We start from the raw sequence: 19,690 nt of genomic DNA, 5'->3' as shown, positions 1-19,690 counted from the left end.
ACAATAACTGGATCTCTCATAGAACAAGATAAAAAAGTCTCTGTGACCGTATCGGACATTGAAGCCCTATTGTGTCTGAGATAAAAGATGGCACCCAAACAAATTTATAAAGACATTCATTTATTCAGAAGGTTAGTTGGGCTTCTTCTAACAGCAAAGAAGTTGAACTGCCTGTAAGGTTCTGAAATACGACTTGGATAACAGTTCAAGAGAACTTTTCCCTCTACAGTTTATTCTCTCACTTGGACCCGAGTTTATGAATAACTGCTCTGTAAACGACAGCAGCACTCGTTTCCAGTACAACTGAGCCCCATTTAGCCAACCCTCCATGATCCAGCTCTCCCCATGACCCAAACCACCAGTGCACACAGTGCCAGAACTAGGTTCTCGTTCCTGTGGCCACCAGATGGCACTGCAATTCTGCACTCTCTCATTTTCTGGATTATCCGATTGGGCTGCAGTCAGATTAGATAACTGGCTTTTGCTGTACCAGTGATGCTGGCAAAGGTTTGCTGAAGTACAAGGTGTCAACTGTCAAGTATTTGGTGTGATGTGAAATTCCCCCCCAAGCAAAGAGCAAACAAGACCTAGGCCTCCCCTAAACCCTCACCTCTGGGACAGGGCGCAACATGAGGCCTAGGGACTACTGCAGTCTTTAAACTAGGGCTTCAGTAAGCCAGGCGATACACAGTCCTTGTGCCAGCGCTTTGCACAGAGGTGAGTTTCACCCAAAGATGTTAATGAACCTACTAGGATCAATTAGTATTTGCAGCCTGGCTGTCAAACATTTCAAATTTTATTTATAAAAGTCTATCTCCATGTGCACAGTTCTAATAAACTTCACTGTAACACTTCACACTCCATAACAGCTGCTTTATTAGATACCACTAATTAACCAACCTGGCTTTCAAAGGAGAACATCCTGAAAAGGTGCTATTACTCTTGGTGGTTAATTCAGCATCACTTTCAAAACACATGGCACCACCTGCTGGTTAGTACTAGGGATGTAACCAAATAGTTGATTAACTGATTACCAATAAGCAAAAGCTTATAGGTCAATGGTATAGATTACACGCATTCCTCCCCCACCACTTGCCAATACATTTTTGGCAGACTGGCCAGCAGCCCAGCTCAGTGCCAGCTTGCACTGGGTCCTGGACCTATCCCCTGGCTCTGCATTTAAAGTGTATTAGGAGCCAGGTGGGCAGGCAGCCTGGCTCAGTTCCGGCTCATGCCAGGTCTGGGAGCTCACATCCTCCCCGGACAGGGACGGACCGGGGACTAACCAATAAGAATTCATGAGGTTAATTGACTGTTCAATTAACCAATATTTAACATCCCTAACTTACAAAAACAACAAATAGTCTGGTAGCACTCCAAAGACTAACAAAACAGGTGGATGGTATCATGAGCTTTCATGGGCACAGCCCACTTCATCTGCATGTTTTGTTAGTCTTTAAAGTGCTACCAGACTATGGGTTGTTGTTTTACGTTTATCCTGTACAGACTAACCTGGCTACCACCTGAAGCTTCTTAACATCCCTATTTAGTACCCCGTTTAGGGCTTCATAGTGTTTGGTGGGGTGATTTTCCTCTCCCCCCAAACGCTGTCAAATTGTTTTTTTTAAAATGAAGCAAGATCAAGGGGGTAGCGAGTAAAACCTCATTTGAGCCCTCCAAAAGCAACAAGAAACTTTACAATAACGTAACAGCATGCAGCAGTACCAGTGCTTCACATACTGTACCAAGTGCTAGTCCTCACAACACCCCTGGGAGGTAGGTCAGGTCATATTTTGTAATGGGAAACAGGGTAAGGTTCTGAGCCAAAGTCAGTAGGAAGATTCCCACTCACTTCACCCAGGCCCTGTCTAACCTGATCCCAAAGCAAGAGGCAATGGAGAAGGTGGGATTAGAATCCTGCCTATAAAAGCCAACACCAGTCCACAAGACCACAGTTCACTGGCTAAGCAGCATCCCAGTTAAACGCTACTGCATTACAAGGGACAATACGTGCTTGACTTGGCACCACAGGCATAGGAAAGACTAGGATCCCATCACTTCTGGACCCGCTTAAGGCCACCGCACACTGGACAACTTACTGTGCTGGGAAATGTATGTTTTGTGAATCAGCTTAACAGGATCTTTGAACATGCCTGTGCAAATGTTCATGCATTTCTTAGGCACAGACTCATCACAATTTACTGTAACTGCAGTTGGGAAAATAGTCAAATGAAATCTTAAACATAGAAAAGGAAGATGTTAAAGGAACGTTTAGTTTTAGCTTCAAATAATTGTTTTATTTTTAATATAAAAATAATATACACATTTACAAAAAATACAAACACCTTTCTGACATGACATTACAAAAATGCAAAGAGGGGATGGGGAAGGGAGGGATCCTGTTCTTAAGTCATTTAATCAGAAAAATTGACTCCCCAGGTGGCTATGCTACACTGAAGTCCATGTTTGAGCACTTGGCTCAACAACTTTGCCTTAGAGATTTCATGCAACTAAAAAGTCATTTCTCTCTCAGGTGTTTGGTTTAGGCCTTAACATGACTTTCCCCTTTACTACTATCAACCTCTCTCTTGCTTTTACTTGCCATTTATAAGCTCCAGTGCCTCATCTTTGCTCCGCGTGATCTTTTCCTGCCTCCATGATGAGGGTCTTCTGGATTGGTTGTGCTTCACCAAGAGGTGTGAACAGCGCACTTTAGCCGGCTCTCCTTGGCCATTCCTCCCACCACCGCTGGGGCGCTCCCACTGGCTTGCATTTGTAATGTGGTTGAAGTAGTACACACGGCCTGCAAATAAAAGGGAGGAGAGGATTAAATGTTAGAAGTTCCTTTCAGACCCGTGATACTGGCTTCTAGCTCATCTCAACAGATATACAAGACTCTTGATTTCTGTGAGTGAAAAAATGTGGATGTCAGCTCAAAGCAGAATCACTGCAGGAACTGGAAACACTCAATATCCCATAATAAGAGGTTGCTGCGGCACTGCAGCTGTCAATCCCATCTGTTAAGATTCTCATCTTTAACAAACTTTCCTAATAAGAAATAAAGAGAAAGGTGATGGGAGCACAACAGCTCATCCATTCTAACCCAGCTCTGGCAAGTTACTTCAGACCTGATCCAGTTGTCACTGAAGACCATGTCAAAACTCACACTGATTTTAACAGAGGCAGGTCCCTAAACCTTCCCAGGAAAGCTGAACTGGGTGGTTCATATTTGTAAAGTACAAATTAGTCTGATGAAAGCAGAAAGCATGTCTGAGGCTTTCCAGCATCGCCTAACACCAATACACCTTCTGAAACAATACAGTACATTGACAGAGAGGAACACTGCCTCGATTATCCCTGCAGAGAAGGTGAACAGGGCTGGGCTTTCGGCAAAGAAGATGATTATGTTTCACTTTACAACAGCATATATGTGAAGGTAAAGCAGAAAAGATGAAAAGCCTAAATATTGGTGACTCACACCTTTCAAATGCATCATAATTAATGGATTTCAGGAAAGATATAGACAAACTGGAGAAAGTCCAGAGAAGAGCAATAAAAATAAAGATCTAAAACACATGACCTATGAGGAAAGATGGGAAAAAATTGAGTTTATCTGGGGACATAACAGTTTTCAAGTACATAAAAGATTATCACAACATGGAGTTAAAAAAATTCTCTCTTTTACTCTAAGGATAGGACAGAAAGCAATGGGCTTAAATTGCAGCAAGGACAGTTAAGGTTGGCCATTAGGCAAAACTTCCTTGACAGGGTGGTTTACATTACACAGAGACACTGTGAAATTTACCTCATTGGAAGTTCTAAAGAGCAGGTAATACAAACACCAGTCAGGGATGGTCAAGATCATACTTAGTCCTGCCAGGAGTCCAGGGGGCCAGACTAAATGAATTCTAAATGCCCCTTCCAGTCGTACAATTGTATGATCTTGTAATTAGAAAGTTGAGCAAGACGGCATGTCTTACTATAGTGTGGTGGGCACTGCACAAACAATGGAGCATTGATCCTGGATGTGTCTGTGGTTGCTGTTGCTAACAAAAAAACATACCTCGACCAAAAGCAGCCACTCTTTAAAATAAGCAGCAAAATTCCCCTGAAGCGTGCAATCACGAGGACGGGGGCCACACCACTGTGAAGCCAAGCCAACTAATACTGTAACCTAGAGATGCTTTCTGCTCCTTCCCTCCAAGCTGGCAGCAGCTCATTCCTGCACTTGCAGGAATTCTCACCAGACAGACAGAGTGACTCCCTCCCTCTCTCTAACCCCTTTTATCCCAAAGGATTTCAACCAGCAAACCAGCAAAATGCTCTGAAGAGAAGTGTTGACTCTCAGACATAGAGGATGGCAGAGAAGGCAACAGCCCAAGGACACAAGGATCAAACGTCCAATTATAACTACCTTGGAACAGTCAGTGTCCTGGCAAAACTACAAGGAATGAAGTGAAGACAGGTGCAATGATTTGCCTCTAACCCTGAACGTGTAGGGTACCAAGGCATTGAGCCAGACTTGACCTTACCCCATATCAGAACAGCCCCCCCCATCTGCACTGGGACCTGCATCCACTTCCTCTCCCCACACAGACACCTCCCGTGGGCTTCATTCCAGATTTACCCATCCACCATAAGGTGAACAAACATGGACCCTAGCCAGGAGGTCCTATATAACAGGGAAAGCTTATCCCCAAGCAAAGGACATGGTGAGAACCCCAGGCTGCCTCACTAAATTCCCTCCCACCCCATCATGAATAAAGCCACTTTCACTCTGCCTCTATTCAGGGAACCCTCCCCAATCCCCTTCTCAAGGGAACATCTGAGTCCCCAGAGCAACTCCATGGAACAGAACAACCTGCCCCAGACCAACCCATGGGGACCAAGTAAATACAGCCCAGTAGACACCCAGCTGGGGAAGTGGATCTCCAAGGCACACCCCTCCAAGCTATATTCACTGCAGGCCCAAACTCTCTGCCCTCCAGTGCCTGCAGCACCAGCTGCCCACAAGCCTGCCCCCCCACCCCAGACCCAGTGCCTTCAAGACCCCAGACCTCACCCCACCCCCATAGACATGACACCCAACCCCAAAGCCTTCAACTCCCAGCCCCACCCCTCAACCCGAGCCTTCAAACCGCCCCCCCCCCCCCCCGAGCCCTGCCCCGGAGTCCAGAGCCTTTAACCCCCCCAGCCCCGCCCCGAATCCCAGAGTCTTCAATCCCACAGGTTCCAGCGCCAACCCCAGAGCCCTGCCCCCAACCGCAGAGCCTTTAACCCCCCGGCCTCACCCCAAGCCCTAAAGCCTTCAACCTCCCAGGCACCGCCCCCAAATCCTTCAACCCCCAACCCCAGAGCCTTTAATTCCCCAGGCCCCGCCCCGAACCCCAGAGCCTTCAACCCCGCAGACCCCACCCCAACTCCCACCCCAGAGTCCTGCCCCCAACCCCAGAGCCTTCAACCCCCCCCCCGGGTCCACCCCCACAGCCTTCCCCAACCCCAGAGCCTTCAGCCCCCCAGCCCCGCCCCCAGATCCTTCAGGCCCCCCTCAGCCCCGCCCCCAGAGCCCTACCCCCATCCCCAGAGCCTTCAACCCCCCCCCTGGCCCCGCCCCCATAGCCCTGCCCCCAACCCCAGAGCCTTCAGCCCCCCCGGCCCCGCCCCCAGTGCCCTGCCCCCACCCCCAGAGCCTTCAGCCCCCCGGCCCCGCCCCCAGAGCCCTGCCCCCACCCCCAGAGCCTTCAGCGCCCCCAGCCCCGCCCCCAGTGCCCTGCCCCCACCCCCAGAGCCTTCAGCCCCCCGACCTCGCCCCCAGAGCCCTGCCCCCACCCCCAGAGCCTTCAACCCCCCCGCCCCCACCCCCAGTGCCCTGCCCCCATCCCCAGAGCCTTCAGCCCCCTCCGGCCCCGCCCCCAGAGCCCTGCCCCCACCCCCAGAGCCTTCAGCCCCCCCACCCCCACCCCCAGAGCCCTGCCCCCAACCCCAGAGCCTTCAGCCCCCCCGCCCCCGCCGCCCTGCCCCCGCCCCCAGAGCCTTCAGCCCCCCCAGCCCCACCCCCCGCCCCCGCCCCCGCCCCAACCCCAGAGCCTTCAGCCCCCCCGCCCCCGCCCCCAGTGCCCTGCCCCCGCCCCCAGAGCCTTCAGCCCCCCCAGCCCCGCCCCCACCCCCAGAGCCCTCAGCCCCCCCCAGCCCCGCCCCCAGAGCCCTGAGCCCCCCCCAGCCCCGCCCCCAGAGCCCTGCCCCCTCCCTCAGACCCTTCACCCCCCCCCGGCCCCGCCCCCAACCCCAGAGCCTTCAGCCCCCCCGGCCCCGCCCCCAGAGCCCTGCCCCCTCCCTCAGACCCTTCACCCCCCCCCGGCCCCGCCCCCAACCCCAGAGCCTTCAGCCCCCCCCGGCCCCGCCCCCAGAGCCCTGCCCCCCCCTCAGACCCTTCACCCCCCCGGCCCCGCCCCCAGAGCCCTGCCCCCCCTCAGACCCTTCAGCCCCCCGGCCCCGCCCCCAGAGCCCTGCCCCCCCTCAGACCCTTCACCCCCCCCGGCCGCGGCCCCCCCCACTCCCATAGCTGACCTGGCCTGCCCCCGCCCGCCCCTCACGCCCCCCCGTACCGGAGCTGCGGCTCATGCGCTTCTCCCAGCCCGAGGGCAGCTTCTCCTCCTCCGCCATCTTCCCTGCGCCGCGAGCCCGCCCGGCCGCGCCCCGCCTGCCTGGCGCCAGGGCGCCCCATTGGCGCGGGGAAGGCCGAGACCCCGCCCCCGCCGGCTGCCATTGGCTGAGAGAGAGAGAGGCGGTCCCGGCCCCGCCCTGGCCCCGGTCTCATTGGCGCAGAAGATCCGTGATTGGCTACGGGCGAAAGGCCGCAATGATCCCGGAAGTGAATCTGGAGGGAGGGGACGGAAGCCGAGGCGGGACAAGGGAGACCTGAGACCAGCATGTCCCGGCCCGCTGCCGTGGGGCCTCCCTGGCCGCGTGTCCGCCACACCCAGGAATGGGGGGGGGTTCTGGACATGCCCCCCCCCCCCGTCCCTGGCACGGGGCTCCTGGAGCAGCCCCCGGGCCCTGTGCAAGGGACTCGCTAGCCGCCGAACCACAGCAGGGAGGGGAAGCTGGCTGGCGAAGTGGGGCTGGGCATGAGAGTCGGCTGGGGGGTGCAGCCCTGCGGTGGGGCCCCAGAGATTGGGGGCGTAGGCCCCATGTGACAATTGTCTCAAGCAGCAGCCCTCACCCCGACCCAGCTCCTACATGGAGGTGCTGGCAGGCGGTTCTGCACTTTTCCTGCTCAGCAGGCATGGCCTCCACAGCTTCCGGTGGTCATATTCCCAGCAAACAGGAGCTGTAGGGGCAGTACTTGGGCCAGAGCGGCACATGGAGCCATCTAAGTAAAAGCCGAAGGGGGGATATGCTGCTGCTTGTGGGAGCCACAGCACACTTGCAGCAGGGCAAGCCCCTGACCCCTCTCTCTCTGCCGGAGCTCAAGGGCCAGCTGATGCCTACCCTTGCATCATCAGCTGCTGCTGCTCATTGTACAGAGCGTATTGCCCTTGTAAAATGTGTAGGGCTTTCCCCAACTTCCGTTGATGCTCACAAAATCCCTCTGTAATACCAATCCTAAGTATTCATGTGTCAAGCACCTGCAAAAGGAGATTTAATTTTTTTGAAGTTTTATGTTTTGCTGTTTTAGTCTTGCACTCTGCAAGCAGGAGGGCTAGACATATTTTTCCTTACTGACAATTGAGGGTCACAATCACAGAGCTCCAGCAGCTGGGGCTTTAAAGAAAATATTGTGAAATTAGTAATGAATCACAAGAGTTAGCAGCCCAGCACTTCTACATAGATTAATATCCAAGCTCCCTGAATTGTACAGCCTTCTTGGGGCAGTTTACAAATTATGGCACAACAATAATTCTTAAATCCTGGGTTCTATTAAGACTCTTCCACTGGCCATCTCTCTCTTCTGTGGTAACTGGTTCACAGGGATATTAGGAAAATTAATCTCTATCAAGACATTAGTTAAATCATTTTGGTCTCAAAACTTCATTGTAAATGGAGATCTTGCTGGTGCCCAGTTTGCAGTCAACCTCCTGAAACTCAGCAACATTCCGTCTATTTCACTAGGAACACTAACTACAAGTTCTTATAAGCAGCTTCCGCTAACGTATCATTTTAAAAACTGGTTAAACTGTTCTTATCATACCACCATCTACATGTTTTGTTAGTCTCTAAACTGCTGCAAAACTATTTGTTGTTTAAGTTTTTCCAGTTACAAACTAAATTGGCACCTAGCTATATCTTTCCCTGAAAAAATGTCTCTACAGGTTGTTAGCAGCACGAAAGGAGTCAGAGAAAGTGTAGGAATCCTTGATGAATGAGGAAGACAACTTAGTGATAGATGATGTAGAAAAAGCTGAAGTACTCAATGCTTTATTTTCCTTGGTCCTCACAGACAAGGTCAGCTCACAGACTGCTGCACTGAGCAGTACAGTAATGGGGAGGAAGGGGCAGCCTTCAGTAGTAAAAGAACAAGATAAGGACCATTTAAAACAAATCATATGCTCAGTCTATGGGGCAGTATCTAATGCATCTGAGGGAGTGGCCATTATCCCTGAAAACTTACGGCTACTGGGGGAAGTCCCAGATGACCAAAAAAGGCAAATGCAGTGCCCATCTTTTAAAGAGGCGGAGGAGAATCCAAGGAACTACAGACTGGTAAGCCTCAATTCAGTCCCTGGGAAAATCATGGTGCAGGTGCTCAAGGAATCCATTTTGAAAAACTTGGGAGAGGAAGGTGATCTGTAACAGTCAATCTGAATTCCTGTCAGACCAAGCCTGACTAATTGCCTTCTATGATGAGATAACTGGTTCTGCAGATATGAGGAAAGTGGTGGACTGATATACTTTGACATTAGCAATGCTTTTGATATGGCCTCATCTTGCCAGAAGGTTAAAAAAATACAGCTCGGATGAATGGACTATATTGTGGATAGAAATATGGCTAGATTGTTAGGCTCAACATCTAATTGGCAGCCAGTATCAAGCAGAGTGCCCCAAGGGATAGTCCTAAGGCCATTAATGATCTGGACGAGGGGATGGATTGCACCCTCAGCAAGTTCACGGATAACACTAAGATGGTGGGGAGAGGTAGATATGCTAGAAGGCAGGGAGACAGTCCAGAGTCGCCCAGACAAATTGGAGGATTGGGCCAAAAGAAATCTGATAAGAGTCAACAAGGACAAGTGTAGAGTCCCACACTCAAGATAGAAATTCCAATGCAATGATACCAGCTGGGGACAGATGGGCTAAGCAGCAATACTGCAGAAAAGGACCTGGGGACTGCAGTGGACAAGAAGCTTAGATGCATCAACAGCGCACTCTTGTTGCCAAGAAGGCAAATGGCATATTGGGTTCATTAGTAGGAACATTGCCAGCAGATCTAGGGAAGTGATCATTCCCCTTTATTCCGCATTGGTGAGGCCACATCAGAAGTTTTGCATCCAGGTGACTTTTTGCTCTCCCTATTATATGTGCAATTTCATATCACATTTAACTCTCAAATAATAGCTTGTTGTACAAACTAGAGATGAGATCTTGCAGTTTGATGTTAGAAGTGGTATCACATATTACTACTAGCAGGTAAATGTTTTCCCCAAAATACACTAGGAAGCATATTTCCAAATGTTAAACATAATTTCTAGTCCTAGTAAATGTCTTACGTTGAGGATAAAAAGCATCATGGGATACAGGTTACACATTTGGTGATTAGCTTGGCTTCTGTTTTTTGTTTTGTAAACTGCTGGGTGATCTGATTGCTCTTGTTTCATTTTGTCAGGGCTTCTAGAACAGAGAAGCAGGAAGGAACTTTATTGATGCACAAATAAAAAAGGCTCAAAGAGATGAATAACTAAAAGTTAGTAGAAAAGGCAAGATGTCACTACAGGCAAAATAGAAGAAAGTGAAGCACCAGGTGTCTGAGAAAGGATGTCACAAAAATGCAAGTCCATCCAGCAGATGGAGCAGCTACAAACAATGAGACAGGAATTCAAGAGATTAGTTCAGGTTGTGCAGGAAAACGTATCAGGTTCCTTATCCCAGTACAGGTTACAGGGTGGGTTTAGTGCAAAAGGAGCCTGGAAAAGGGTGACAAGGGAATAAATATAACAGCTTTGAGAGAAGTTGTATCAGACAGACTTTCCATGGAAACCGGAGACTGCATGGGTTAAGAATGAAGGTATTCGGAAGGCTATTACTGCTATTCCTATTACTTGTTGAAGCATTTTTTTTAATCAATTGCTCTTCTTTCACTCTTAGAAACAAGTGTGTGATGGGAGAGTTGGTCGTATTTTCCTGCCCAGATCATAGCTTAACCACAGTACTATGCAAAATTTCTTTTAAAAATTAAAAAAAAAATCTAACTTGAATATGACAGATACAAACCCGAAGCAAATGTGCTGCTTACTCTAACTAGAAGAGAGTCCCTCTGAGCAGATGGATGGAGAGTGCTACAGTATTATTCTGATTCCAGAAAGTTAAATGGGGTCTAAAGCCCACTGCTTTCCAACAGCTGCATTAATTTGGGCTGCTATGTCAGTTAAAGAAGAGATTTCTTCTGACAAATCCAGGAGCAGGATACAAAAGTTATCAGGAAACTTTTATTGCAAACATTTTTTAAAAATAAAACAGCCTTCTTACAAGTTTGCAGCCACTTTTATAGCCATCAAAACTGAAGATATCTGATAAAACTGAATGCACAACTTGAGCTTCTAATTTTTACCTTACATGAAATAAAGTTTATAGACAAGTTTTATAGCAGAAAAAAAATGTAGAAAAGTGATGCCTGCCATTTGTAACTGCAGCTAGACTCAAGACTACTGATAATATAACTCCAGGTTCATGCCATCATGGATTTCATCTGAAAGGAATGAGTTAAGGGGAATTCCACAGGAAATGCTCAAACGGTAGGTGACATTAGGTTTCTCCCTGGTCAATAATTCAAAATAAATTACAACAGCAAGTTTATTCTTTGATACATTAGACAAATTCTCACATAATTCTCCTTCCCACTTTGTGTGTTTCTATCGCAAATTGATAAAATAAATTGCTAGTGTCATGCAAGGGAACATGGGTCATATGCAATACTGGAAGCTTCAATACCATAACTCAGCAAATGAGTCCCATGTCACAGGCTACCCACTCAATTTAGTAAGGGACTTTTTCCCAGAGGTCCACCAGTTATCTTATGGTAGCCTACCAATACCATCAGTCACTAGTACCCAAAGAGACAAATGAGACCTTTGGTTTATAACAAGCAACTACGTCAGATTAGGAAGTGTCTCTGTTTAGCTATGTATTTATAATATGTCCATCGCTCCACTTCATAGGTTGTGGATCTTTTAAGTGACTAGAAGAACTACCCTGAATTGCTCAGGTCCTTTATTAATTTTTGGTATCTTTGGAAAACCAAGTTCTTCTGCCTCCTGTGCTTCCCAGGCAGCAAGAGAAAGTGCACAATGCTCCCTTACGAATTGGGGAAGATCTTCAGCCCCCCTCCCCTTACCAAAGGGTGCCTGGAAGATGGGAGGCTCAAGACTAGTAAAGTCCTTGACACAGGGTAGGGAGGGGCTGGGCCTGTGTACGCATGTACCTCCAGCCAGCCCCTTCACCAGGCAGGTGAATTCAGTCTCTCTTTTGTATGGTTTTATGAGAGACAATCCCATCCCTGGCACAACCCTATTTCCTGGCACAACCAAACCCTGACCTTGGTTTGAGCTATGATAAGAGGAAGCTATATACCAAACTGGTGCTCCTAGCTCTTGAACGGACAGACTGATTTATAACCAGACAAACTGAAACATATGGCAGATAAAGAACACAACCGTTATTTTAATTAGACAAAGGCTTTCCCCAAAAGCTGCAGTTTACACACACAAGTCTAATGTTCAAGGATACAGTCTCCCAGTGACACATGGTCTTTGAAGATTGTGTACCTGCACAAATGTGTCAAAAAGAAAGTTAGTCAAGAATAAAAGTGTAATACAAGAACAAAAGAAAGTATAGTCAATAGTAATGGAATAATTAGGATAGTATCCAGAGTCTTGCTGTTATCAGTTACAATAGAAAATCATAGAGGCAATGCTTTAACAGATGCCAATCACAGGTTCTGCGGGGAGAAGGATGACACTGCCAACGTGCAGTTACAATGTGACTTGTATAGTAATTTCACACATATTGAAGTTAGAACCACCATACTAGGTCAGACCAAAGATCCATCTAGCTCAGTATCTTGTCTTCTGACAATGAACAATGGCAGGTACTTCAGAGAGAATGAAGAGAACAGGTAACAATGAAGTGTTAGAGGAACAGTAAAAAATTATGTAAAAAGACAGAGAATCAAACAAAAATTCTGAATTGAATGTCACTGCTGGTGAGAGTATGAAGGAAAACTAACTAGCGTTTCTGGAATAATTTGTAGTTATGTACACTTTTATTTTATAAGGCTGCTGCCCTTCCTTTGAGAATTTAAGTGAAAGATTTATCAGTGGAGCTCCCAAGAACACTGAACAATAGAACAGGGAAGGTACAGAATGTGAAACGTCTGAGAATTAAATTCAGAACCTAAAAGGAAATCTTAAATGAATACATACTGGAAGTCTGCAGCTACATGCCATCACCATTTCCCCTTCGCTGCTGCAGGTCCTTGGGATGCAGTGTCCCAGCCTTCATTACCTCAAATGCAGCTACGTTGCAGTATATGTGGTGGGACGGGTGTGGACTGTAGCTGAAGGCCATATCAGTCATCCACATATAGGGAAGCGTACAGAACTCAGTTTACCTGCCTTGGGAGACTTTCCATGGGGCTGAAACTATTGCACCACAGAGTCCAACTACATCGAGCCTGATGCGCCTGAGAACTGCTAAGCCACTTTCCTTCCTTTGCCTCTGCATTTCACCCACTTACCATTTCTTCAGCACGATTTTGTCCCACCGGGTGCCAGTTTGAGCTGCAATGAGTTTCTTTAGGTCGCCGATCGTGTCCTCAGTGCTGAGTGACTGGGTTAAGGAAACTACATTCAAACCCACGGAACAAGCCCCCGGAGAGAGCAGGACTGGCTGGGCCAGAACCCCTCCCGAAGGAGCGAGACGTTTATGGTCGCCTTGCCCGGGGGCGGGGTCCCAGACTCCCACCAGCTCGGGGCCCTCCCCGCGGGCCGCCCCTCACTCCGGGCCGGATACTTGCACTTGACTCGCACCTTCTTGCCCAGCCGGTCGTTGCAGACAACCTCGATCATCCTGCCGGCCTGGGGAGCGAGAGGCGTTAGCAGCGGCCCCCCTACGGCGCAGGGAGGGGGCCCGGGGCGACCCCGCCGTGTGGGACCGGCGCCGGGGGAGGGAATGGCCGCCCACGTGTGGGAACCCTGCGGGGGCGGGGCTCGCTATGAGGCCGAACGGGGAGTCCCGGGCTCGCCCCGCCCCCGCCCGCACTCACCGCCGCAGCTCGCACCGGCCCGCGGGTACCTAGGAGAGCGCCGCGGACAGTGAACCGGAAGCGGAAGAGCCCTGCAAACGGAAAGCGAGTGAGGCCGAACGGAACCGGAAGTGCTCTGCCAGCGGAAGTAAGTGGGAACCGGAAGCGGAAGTGCTTGGCGATGGCCGCAGCACTGAGTCTGGGGGCGCTCCCCGATTTCCTGCTAGTGGAGATTCTGTCGCTGCTGCCGCTGCGCGATCGGCTGCGCGGGGCCAGGTGACGGCGCGGGACCCCCCCCCCCCCGAGCGGCTCCGTCCGGCCCCGCGGGCCCCCCCCCCCCGAGCGGCTCCGTCCAGCTCCGCGGGACCCCCCCCCCCGAGCGGCTCCGTCCGGCCCCGCGGGGACCCTCCCCCCCCCGAGCGGCTCCGTCCGGCCCCGCGGGGACCCTCCCCCCCCCGAGCGGCTCCGTCCGGCCCCGCGGGACCCCCCCCCCCCCCGAGCGGCTCCGTCCGGCCCCGGGAACGCCCCCCCCCCCCTTCAGCCCCACAGGAATCACCCTCCCTCCCCCCCAGCAGCTCCATCCACTCCCACGGGAGTCCCTCCCTCCTGAGTGGTTATAGCGAGATCTCCTCTTCATTCCGCCATGGGAAACACCCCCGCAAGTGTCTCCATTCAGCCGCAGTCCCCATAATTCTTGCCTGCTCCCATGATGGGATTTCTCCTAGTTGTGTACATGCCCCTGGAAGGGGAGTGGGTCATTCATGCCTCCCGGATGGATACTCTCTGCCCTCCCCGGGCATGTGCATACACACAACTGAGCATGCGGGCTGCTGCCGGGATCATAACCTGCACTGCTTCTGTCCCCGTAGGGTCTGCAAACGCTGGCACAGGCTGGTGCAGGACAAGATGCTCTGGAGATATGTGGATTTAACACCATACCAGGTACCAGTCCAGCTGCATGCCTCCTACTCAAAACCACTCTACAGGGCTGATAAATTCTGTCCTGGGGAAATGGCAGAGGGGCCTTTGTGGCTCAAATACCTGCACTTGGGATCCAACATGAGAGATGGTGAAGAAAAGGAGGACTAGGAGAGATACAGTTAAGATATTTCAGGGGCATGGGGGGAGGAGGAGTGATGTACAGGAGCCTAGTGTTGGACAGAAAGGTTGACCAGTCTCTGAAGGGCATTTTTAAAACCAGAAGGGTTGCTGAAAGCAAGTTCCTGAAACCAGGGGTGGTGTCTGAGGAGGGAGGGTATGTGTGTGTGTGTGTGTGTGTGTGTGTGTGTGTGTGTAGCAAAAGGCAGCATCAGTATCTGATACATGCTAGAGTTTGAAGAGCAGGGACTGAGGTTGCTCGTAGGTAAAGGAGCATCAGTAGTCAGGGTAAGAGGCAATATAGTGTAGGATAGTGCCTGTGGTTTACCCTACCAGTGTCAAGTACCTTTTTAAACATATTTAAAGAAGAGCAGGATGGGCCTTTCTTTGCTCATTTATTGCTTTCTAGGGATGTTAAATATTGGTTAATTGAATATTCTATTAACCTCATGAATTCTTATTGGTTGCTCGACTATTCTGTAGTCCCTGGGGGTGGGGCCGTCCATCAGTGCCCTCCGGCCCCACTCCTGAGGAGCCCCCTGCCACTTCATGCTGCTGCCTCTGTATCAGAGACAGCAGTGTGGGTTAGCAGCAGTCCCTGTCCCAGGGGGATGGGGAGGGGTGGTCCAGAGCTCCCGGACCCAGCACGAGCCGGAACTGAGCTGGGCTGCCTGCCCACCTGGCTCCTAATGCACTTCAAATGCAGAGCTGCAGCGGGGTAGGTCCCAGACCTGGTGTAAGCCGGGCTGCTAGCCAGCCTGCTAAAAACTGTACTGGCAAGAAGGGTGGGGAGAATACATGTCCTCTATAACATTAATCAATATGCTTTTGCTTATTGGTTAATCGACTACACTATTACGTCCCTAGTGCTTCCGTAGCATTTTTTCCATTTCTTGTCAAGGTGCCAAGTGCTTTCTTGCTGCTCTCTTGTGCTCAGATCAGCTCCAGGATCTTGTGGCACCTGCTGCGGCAGCACCTGCGCAATGGCCTGAGGATACTGAAAGCGAGAGGAGCTCTGTGCTCAATGAGAAAACAAAGATTCCTTTCCCCCGCGCTGCTGCAGGCACTTGGGACGCAGTGCCCCAGCCTCCATCACCTGTGCCTGACAGAGGCCGACCTCCGTCTGCTCCCATATGACTGTATGCCAACTTCTCTGAGGACCTTGGAGCTGAGCCAGTGTGAGATCCCTGCTGTGTGGTTCCAAAGATCTGCACCTCCTGAGGCTCCCAGAGTCCTGCTGCAACTGCAGCATCTCATCATCCATAACGTTCCTGCTTTTTCTGATCAGCATCTGTTCAACATCTCATCTCAGAGCAGCTTGAGGACATTGAGCCTCTCTGGAACCTACCGGCTGACCGACGCTGGGATTCAGAGAGCAGCACCGCATTTGGAAGACCTGGAGTGTCTGGTGCTGCACAAATGTGTCATTACAGATGCTGCTGTTCACTTCATCAGACGTCACATGAAACAACTCCGCTCTTTGGAAATCAGCAGTGCTTGCTCCCTAACAGATGCAGGCTTGGCTTGTATAGCAGACTTGAAGTGCTTAGAAACCCTCTGTCTTGCATTCAGCCGTAAGCTGTCTCCTAACGCCATTGTTGCTGTGTGCCAGGCACTGCCCCAGTTAAAACATCTCCATCTAGATGGGATTGACTTGGAAGACCAGACAATACAGAAAATTCAGGCGAGTTTGCCCAACTGCAGTTTCTAATGTGCTCCCTGACATGCGTTCCAAGTGGCGAACTACGTGAAACGCACGAGGGTGAGCTGTGGGATATTCACCCCGACATAACATCCAGAATTGCTTCGTATGGGCAGGTTCGTACCCCCCAAAGTACTTGCAGGCGGAATTTTCTCTAGCTAAAACAGTGAGGTGAGCAGTGTCGAGTGAGGACTAGCCTGATAGCTTGTATCACCTAAAGACAGGCAGCAGAAATTCTTTTCTGTGCTCTGCTTGGCTGAAGTGACCCCCACACCTCCTGCTAAGAAAATAGCCAGGCCAGGTAGATGGACAGCCTGTGTGGTCCAATGGCCCGATGAGCTGATTTGGATTGGAGACAGTTTGGCAGCGGGAGGAGGGGGAGGGGTTCTCTTTAGTTTAACCCTGTCTCACATTAAACCTCACACAATAGCTGAGCTATCTCCAAGCACAAGAGAGTAAGTCAGCCGTCTCCTGAAACACAAAAGGGTTTGGTTGCCCAAATTTGGACTCGATAAAATTTAACCCAGGTCAAAAGGCATCTCCACATTGCTGTGCTATGAGCACACTCCTAACCATGCCTAATAGGAAGTGGATCAAGGATTATACAAACATGTTTATAACAGAATGAACCTTCTTACAGGCGTGGAACAAGCGGAAAGAACCTGGCATGTTCATTTTCCAAACAGACTCCAGCCGAGTACCTCATAGTGTGGTGCATAGGTGACTGTGGTTGTGTCTTGTCCTGTAGGATGGAGTGGCAGGGGTTCTGCTGTGGCCCAGGAGGATGCCTGGAAGGAGTGTAGGGAGCACCCAGAATGCAGTTGTCTGCAGGAGGGGGGGGCGAGCATGCACCTGCTTAACCTGAAGTTTTGTCAGAGACCACAGCATGCCTGTCTGCTCCCTGAGCGGCACCATCATCCTTATCTACCTGTTTATCCTGTCCTCGCTATCCCTCTGCGTTCTGTCCCGAGTGTCACCCGGCAAGCCTGGAATCGGACACAGCGGAGCCTTACAGGCCCTCCTGCTACATGTCTTCCCTTGTCCTCTTTCTCCTGCTATTTGAAGGACTGCTCTACTGGTGTGGACGGAGAGGCCTTCAGTGCCACACTTGCAGCTGCAAAAGAACCAAGGGACAGAAGTACTATTGTGAGTATCCCCACCAGTTACAAGTACAATGTTCTCTTTCCTTGGGATCCGTAGAGCTGGGCTGCAGGGCCACCTCATGGGACAGGGTGAGGCAGGACAGTGTCAGGCATCGGTGTAAGCAGATGGGGCAGTTGAAACTTCACTGGCTCCCACAGGCAGTGGAGTGTTAGCAGATACCTTGCTCCTGCAGGTAACGGAGGCAGAAAGGAATAGCCCCTGCATGCGTTCAGCTGCTGACCTGGTCTGTATGCAGTTAGCCTGTGTGCTGCAATGATGCCTACTGCATTAATTGTGCAGTGGCATGGGAAAGTGACCTACTATGGTGAAGGAAGTAGGGCAGCCGCCTCCCCCCCAGGCAGCCTTCGGCAGGGTTTGTAGACTGCTTCCTGAGAGCGCTATGGAGGGTGCAGGGGACATCCTGGTGCTGCATGGCCTCTGCCTAGCTGTCCAGGGAGTGAGGCAGATGGCATCTCTTTCACTAACGGTTATTTCACTGTCTCATCTAGCCTGTTTGAAAACATGATATGTGACCAGATGCGTCCCTGCAATACTGAAGCAAATGTCCTTACCAGAGGTTCTTTCCCCTGCATAAGACTTGCTGATGCTGGATCCTAGGGACTGGCTTGACAGCTCCCATGTGGGGAAGAGGTCTGGGCTCACCACTCCACCGTCCCCCACGCCCCTCTCCCTCATTCGTCCAGTCAGGATTCACTGCAGCAGTCATGACTCCAACTTCTCAGAAGTATCTGCAGGGCCCAGGGGGTGGGGAGGAGTCACCGCTGAGGATGCCATGCAGCTCCTTGTAGAAGCAGCATGTTTGCACCTGGGCATCACAGTAACTTTGCCTCCTATGCCTTCTGGTGAGCCTGCTGTAGTTCCTAGGTTTTCATGTTGCACTGCTGCATTTCCCTGTTATACCCCTTTTCCATCATGTCCCTGAGTCTCCCTGGCCAGGGAGATCCATGTTTCTGTGCCTGGAGCGGCGCTGTGCCTGCACAGACCCAGGAGAGCCATCATATCTCGTGTGCTCAAGTCAGGGCATGTTTGCTGCATGCAACCAGTATGGTCGGCTGGGCCGATTCAAGGCGAGTCTCCCTCCTGAGCAAACAGGAGATGGAAATTCCAAAATTCACAGGGCTTTAAAGGGCGAGGGGCATTGGACAGTGGAGTTCAAAACAGTGACCAGAGCAGTCGTCGTGTAGCATTGTGAGACATCTCCTGGAGCCATCAAAAGTAACAAGTAACACGGTGTCTGTGCCCACGCTGCATCATTGTAACTATTGTCAACTTAAGTGTTACGCTCCTTAGTGGAGGTGGCGTTACTAAGTTCCTGTAGCAGGCAATTTACTTTGGCGGGAGCACCATTGTACTGTCGTCTGAGACAGAATTATGTCGACACAAACCACCTTGTGTTGACCTAAATCTGTAGTGTAGAAGCGGTCCAAATGTATGCAGATAATTGGAGCATAGACCTCAGGGATTATATAGTATTTGAGTAATATTAGCAGGCTGCCAGCAGCCAGATCCTGCTCCTGGTTTGTTGGGTGACATTGCTGTGCATGGCTGCTTGTGCCTTCTATAGTTTAAATGCTACCTCATCTTTCCCCGATGTTACAAAGCCCTGAGATCATGTTAGCAAATTTTGGCTGACATTAGGATGGTAGCACAGCACTGTGAAGCTTCCATTCTGGGACAGTTTTTAGATCTGCGGAGTTGTTTGTAATCAAATGTAACATTTGTGCATAAAATAAAAGTGCTTTTAAATCTGTCAAGTTGTCTTATGCTGTTAGATTTGGACAGAAATATGGCAACAATCTTCGTGAGGCTTTTTAACAGGTTTTGTGCTTCTGTTGCATGGAGTGACCTACATTCTTGGCAGTTTTATCTCTTCTACAATTTAGTATTGCCTAGTGGCTCAAGCTAAGAGCCATATGTAACCAAATGTGGGACACAGGGGCCGCTTGATGCCAGAGGCAGAGGGCACAAGGGTACACAGAAGTGCAGGGTTCCCAAAAAATATTTTTGGGTAAAGTCTCTAATGAAATGCTGTCACACTGGTCATCATAACCACTGAGAGATGTATGTATGGAAATATGTGCAAAGTTATATGTAGAGAATGAAAATTATGTTCTCTAGGCCTGCATGGCCCAACCCCCACTAAATCGTCCCAGCCAGGGCTTTGTCAAGTCGGGCATTAAAAAACTTGAGGAATGGAGATTCCACCATGTCCCTAGTTAATCCATTGCAGTGCCTTACCGCCCTCAAAATAATTTTTCCTAATATCCAAC

General features: G+C 50.3%; 3 protein-coding genes across 5 annotated transcripts in view; 1 reads left to right on the top strand and 2 right to left on the bottom strand.

Annotated features, from left to right (window-relative positions):
- PIN1 (peptidylprolyl cis/trans isomerase, NIMA-interacting 1) overlaps positions 1-6,764 on the bottom strand; it is a 31,745-nt gene extending 24,981 nt beyond the window's left edge. Inside the window, exons 1-2 of the mRNA XM_075902501.1 lie at positions 6,606-6,764; positions 2,603-2,803 (exon numbers count right to left, since the gene is read on the bottom strand). Coding sequence (XP_075758616.1) covers positions 2,603-2,803; positions 6,606-6,663 — 259 coding nt within the window. The 5' untranslated portion in view covers positions 6,664-6,764. The remainder of the gene's footprint in view (positions 1-2,602; positions 2,804-6,605) is intronic.
- A 3,865-nt stretch (positions 6,765-10,629) lies between these two features.
- On the bottom strand, positions 10,630-13,610 carry UBL5 (ubiquitin like 5). Of its 2 annotated transcripts, none has more exons than XM_075902502.1 (5): positions 13,478-13,610; positions 13,225-13,289; positions 12,950-13,033; positions 11,941-11,978; positions 10,630-10,903 (listed from the first exon to the last, which is right to left on the bottom strand). In XM_075902502.1, the coding sequence occupies exons 2-5, from the start codon at positions 13,278-13,280 to the stop codon at positions 10,860-10,862; spliced, it is 222 nt and encodes a 73-aa protein (XP_075758617.1). In that variant the 5' UTR covers positions 13,281-13,289; positions 13,478-13,610; the 3' UTR covers positions 10,630-10,859. The 2 variants fall into 2 exon arrangements, with proteins under 2 accessions (XP_075758617.1, XP_075758619.1); XM_075902504.1 differs by having other exon boundaries at positions 13,507-13,576.
- FBXL12 (F-box and leucine rich repeat protein 12) lies at positions 13,582-19,170 on the top strand. Of its 2 annotated transcripts, XR_012896670.1 has the most exons (4): positions 13,582-13,732; positions 14,326-14,398; positions 15,456-17,402; positions 17,909-19,170. XR_012896670.1 is itself a non-coding variant. In XM_075902487.1 (3 exons), the coding sequence occupies exons 1-3, from the start codon at positions 13,638-13,640 to the stop codon at positions 16,263-16,265; spliced, it is 978 nt and encodes a 325-aa protein (XP_075758602.1). In that variant the 5' UTR covers positions 13,582-13,637; the 3' UTR covers positions 16,266-19,170. The 2 variants fall into 2 exon arrangements, 1 of the variants encoding a protein (XP_075758602.1); XM_075902487.1 differs by having other exon boundaries at positions 15,456-19,170.
- Positions 19,171-19,690: the final 520 nt, after the last annotated feature.

This window comes from Pelodiscus sinensis, chromosome 19 (assembly GCF_049634645.1).
Source record: "Pelodiscus sinensis isolate JC-2024 chromosome 19, ASM4963464v1, whole genome shotgun sequence".
Classification (NCBI taxonomy): domain Eukaryota; kingdom Metazoa; phylum Chordata; order Testudines; family Trionychidae; genus Pelodiscus; species Pelodiscus sinensis.
This window is presented reverse-complemented; position numbering and strand designations above follow the sequence as displayed.

Coding starts and splice junctions, on each gene's coding strand:
- UBL5 (XM_075902502.1), bottom strand. CDS start 13,280: ATGATCGAGGTTGTCTGCAACGACCGGCTGGGCAAGAAGGTGCGAGTC. Junction 11,979..12,949: donor AAAATCGTGCTGAAGAAATG/GTAAGTGGGTGA, acceptor ACATTTGTGCAG/GTACACAATCTTCAAAGACC. Junction 10,904..11,940: donor CCATGTGTCACTGGGAGACT/GTATCCTTGAAC, acceptor CATTCCTTTCAG/ATGAAATCCATGATGGCATG.
- FBXL12 (XM_075902487.1), top strand. CDS start 13,638: ATGGCCGCAGCACTGAGTCTGGGGGCGCTCCCCGATTTCCTGCTAGTG. Junction 13,733..14,325: donor GATCGGCTGCGCGGGGCCAG/GTGACGGCGCGG, acceptor CTGTCCCCGTAG/GGTCTGCAAACGCTGGCACA. Junction 14,399..15,455: donor TGGATTTAACACCATACCAG/GTACCAGTCCAG, acceptor TTTCTTGTCAAG/GTGCCAAGTGCTTTCTTGCT.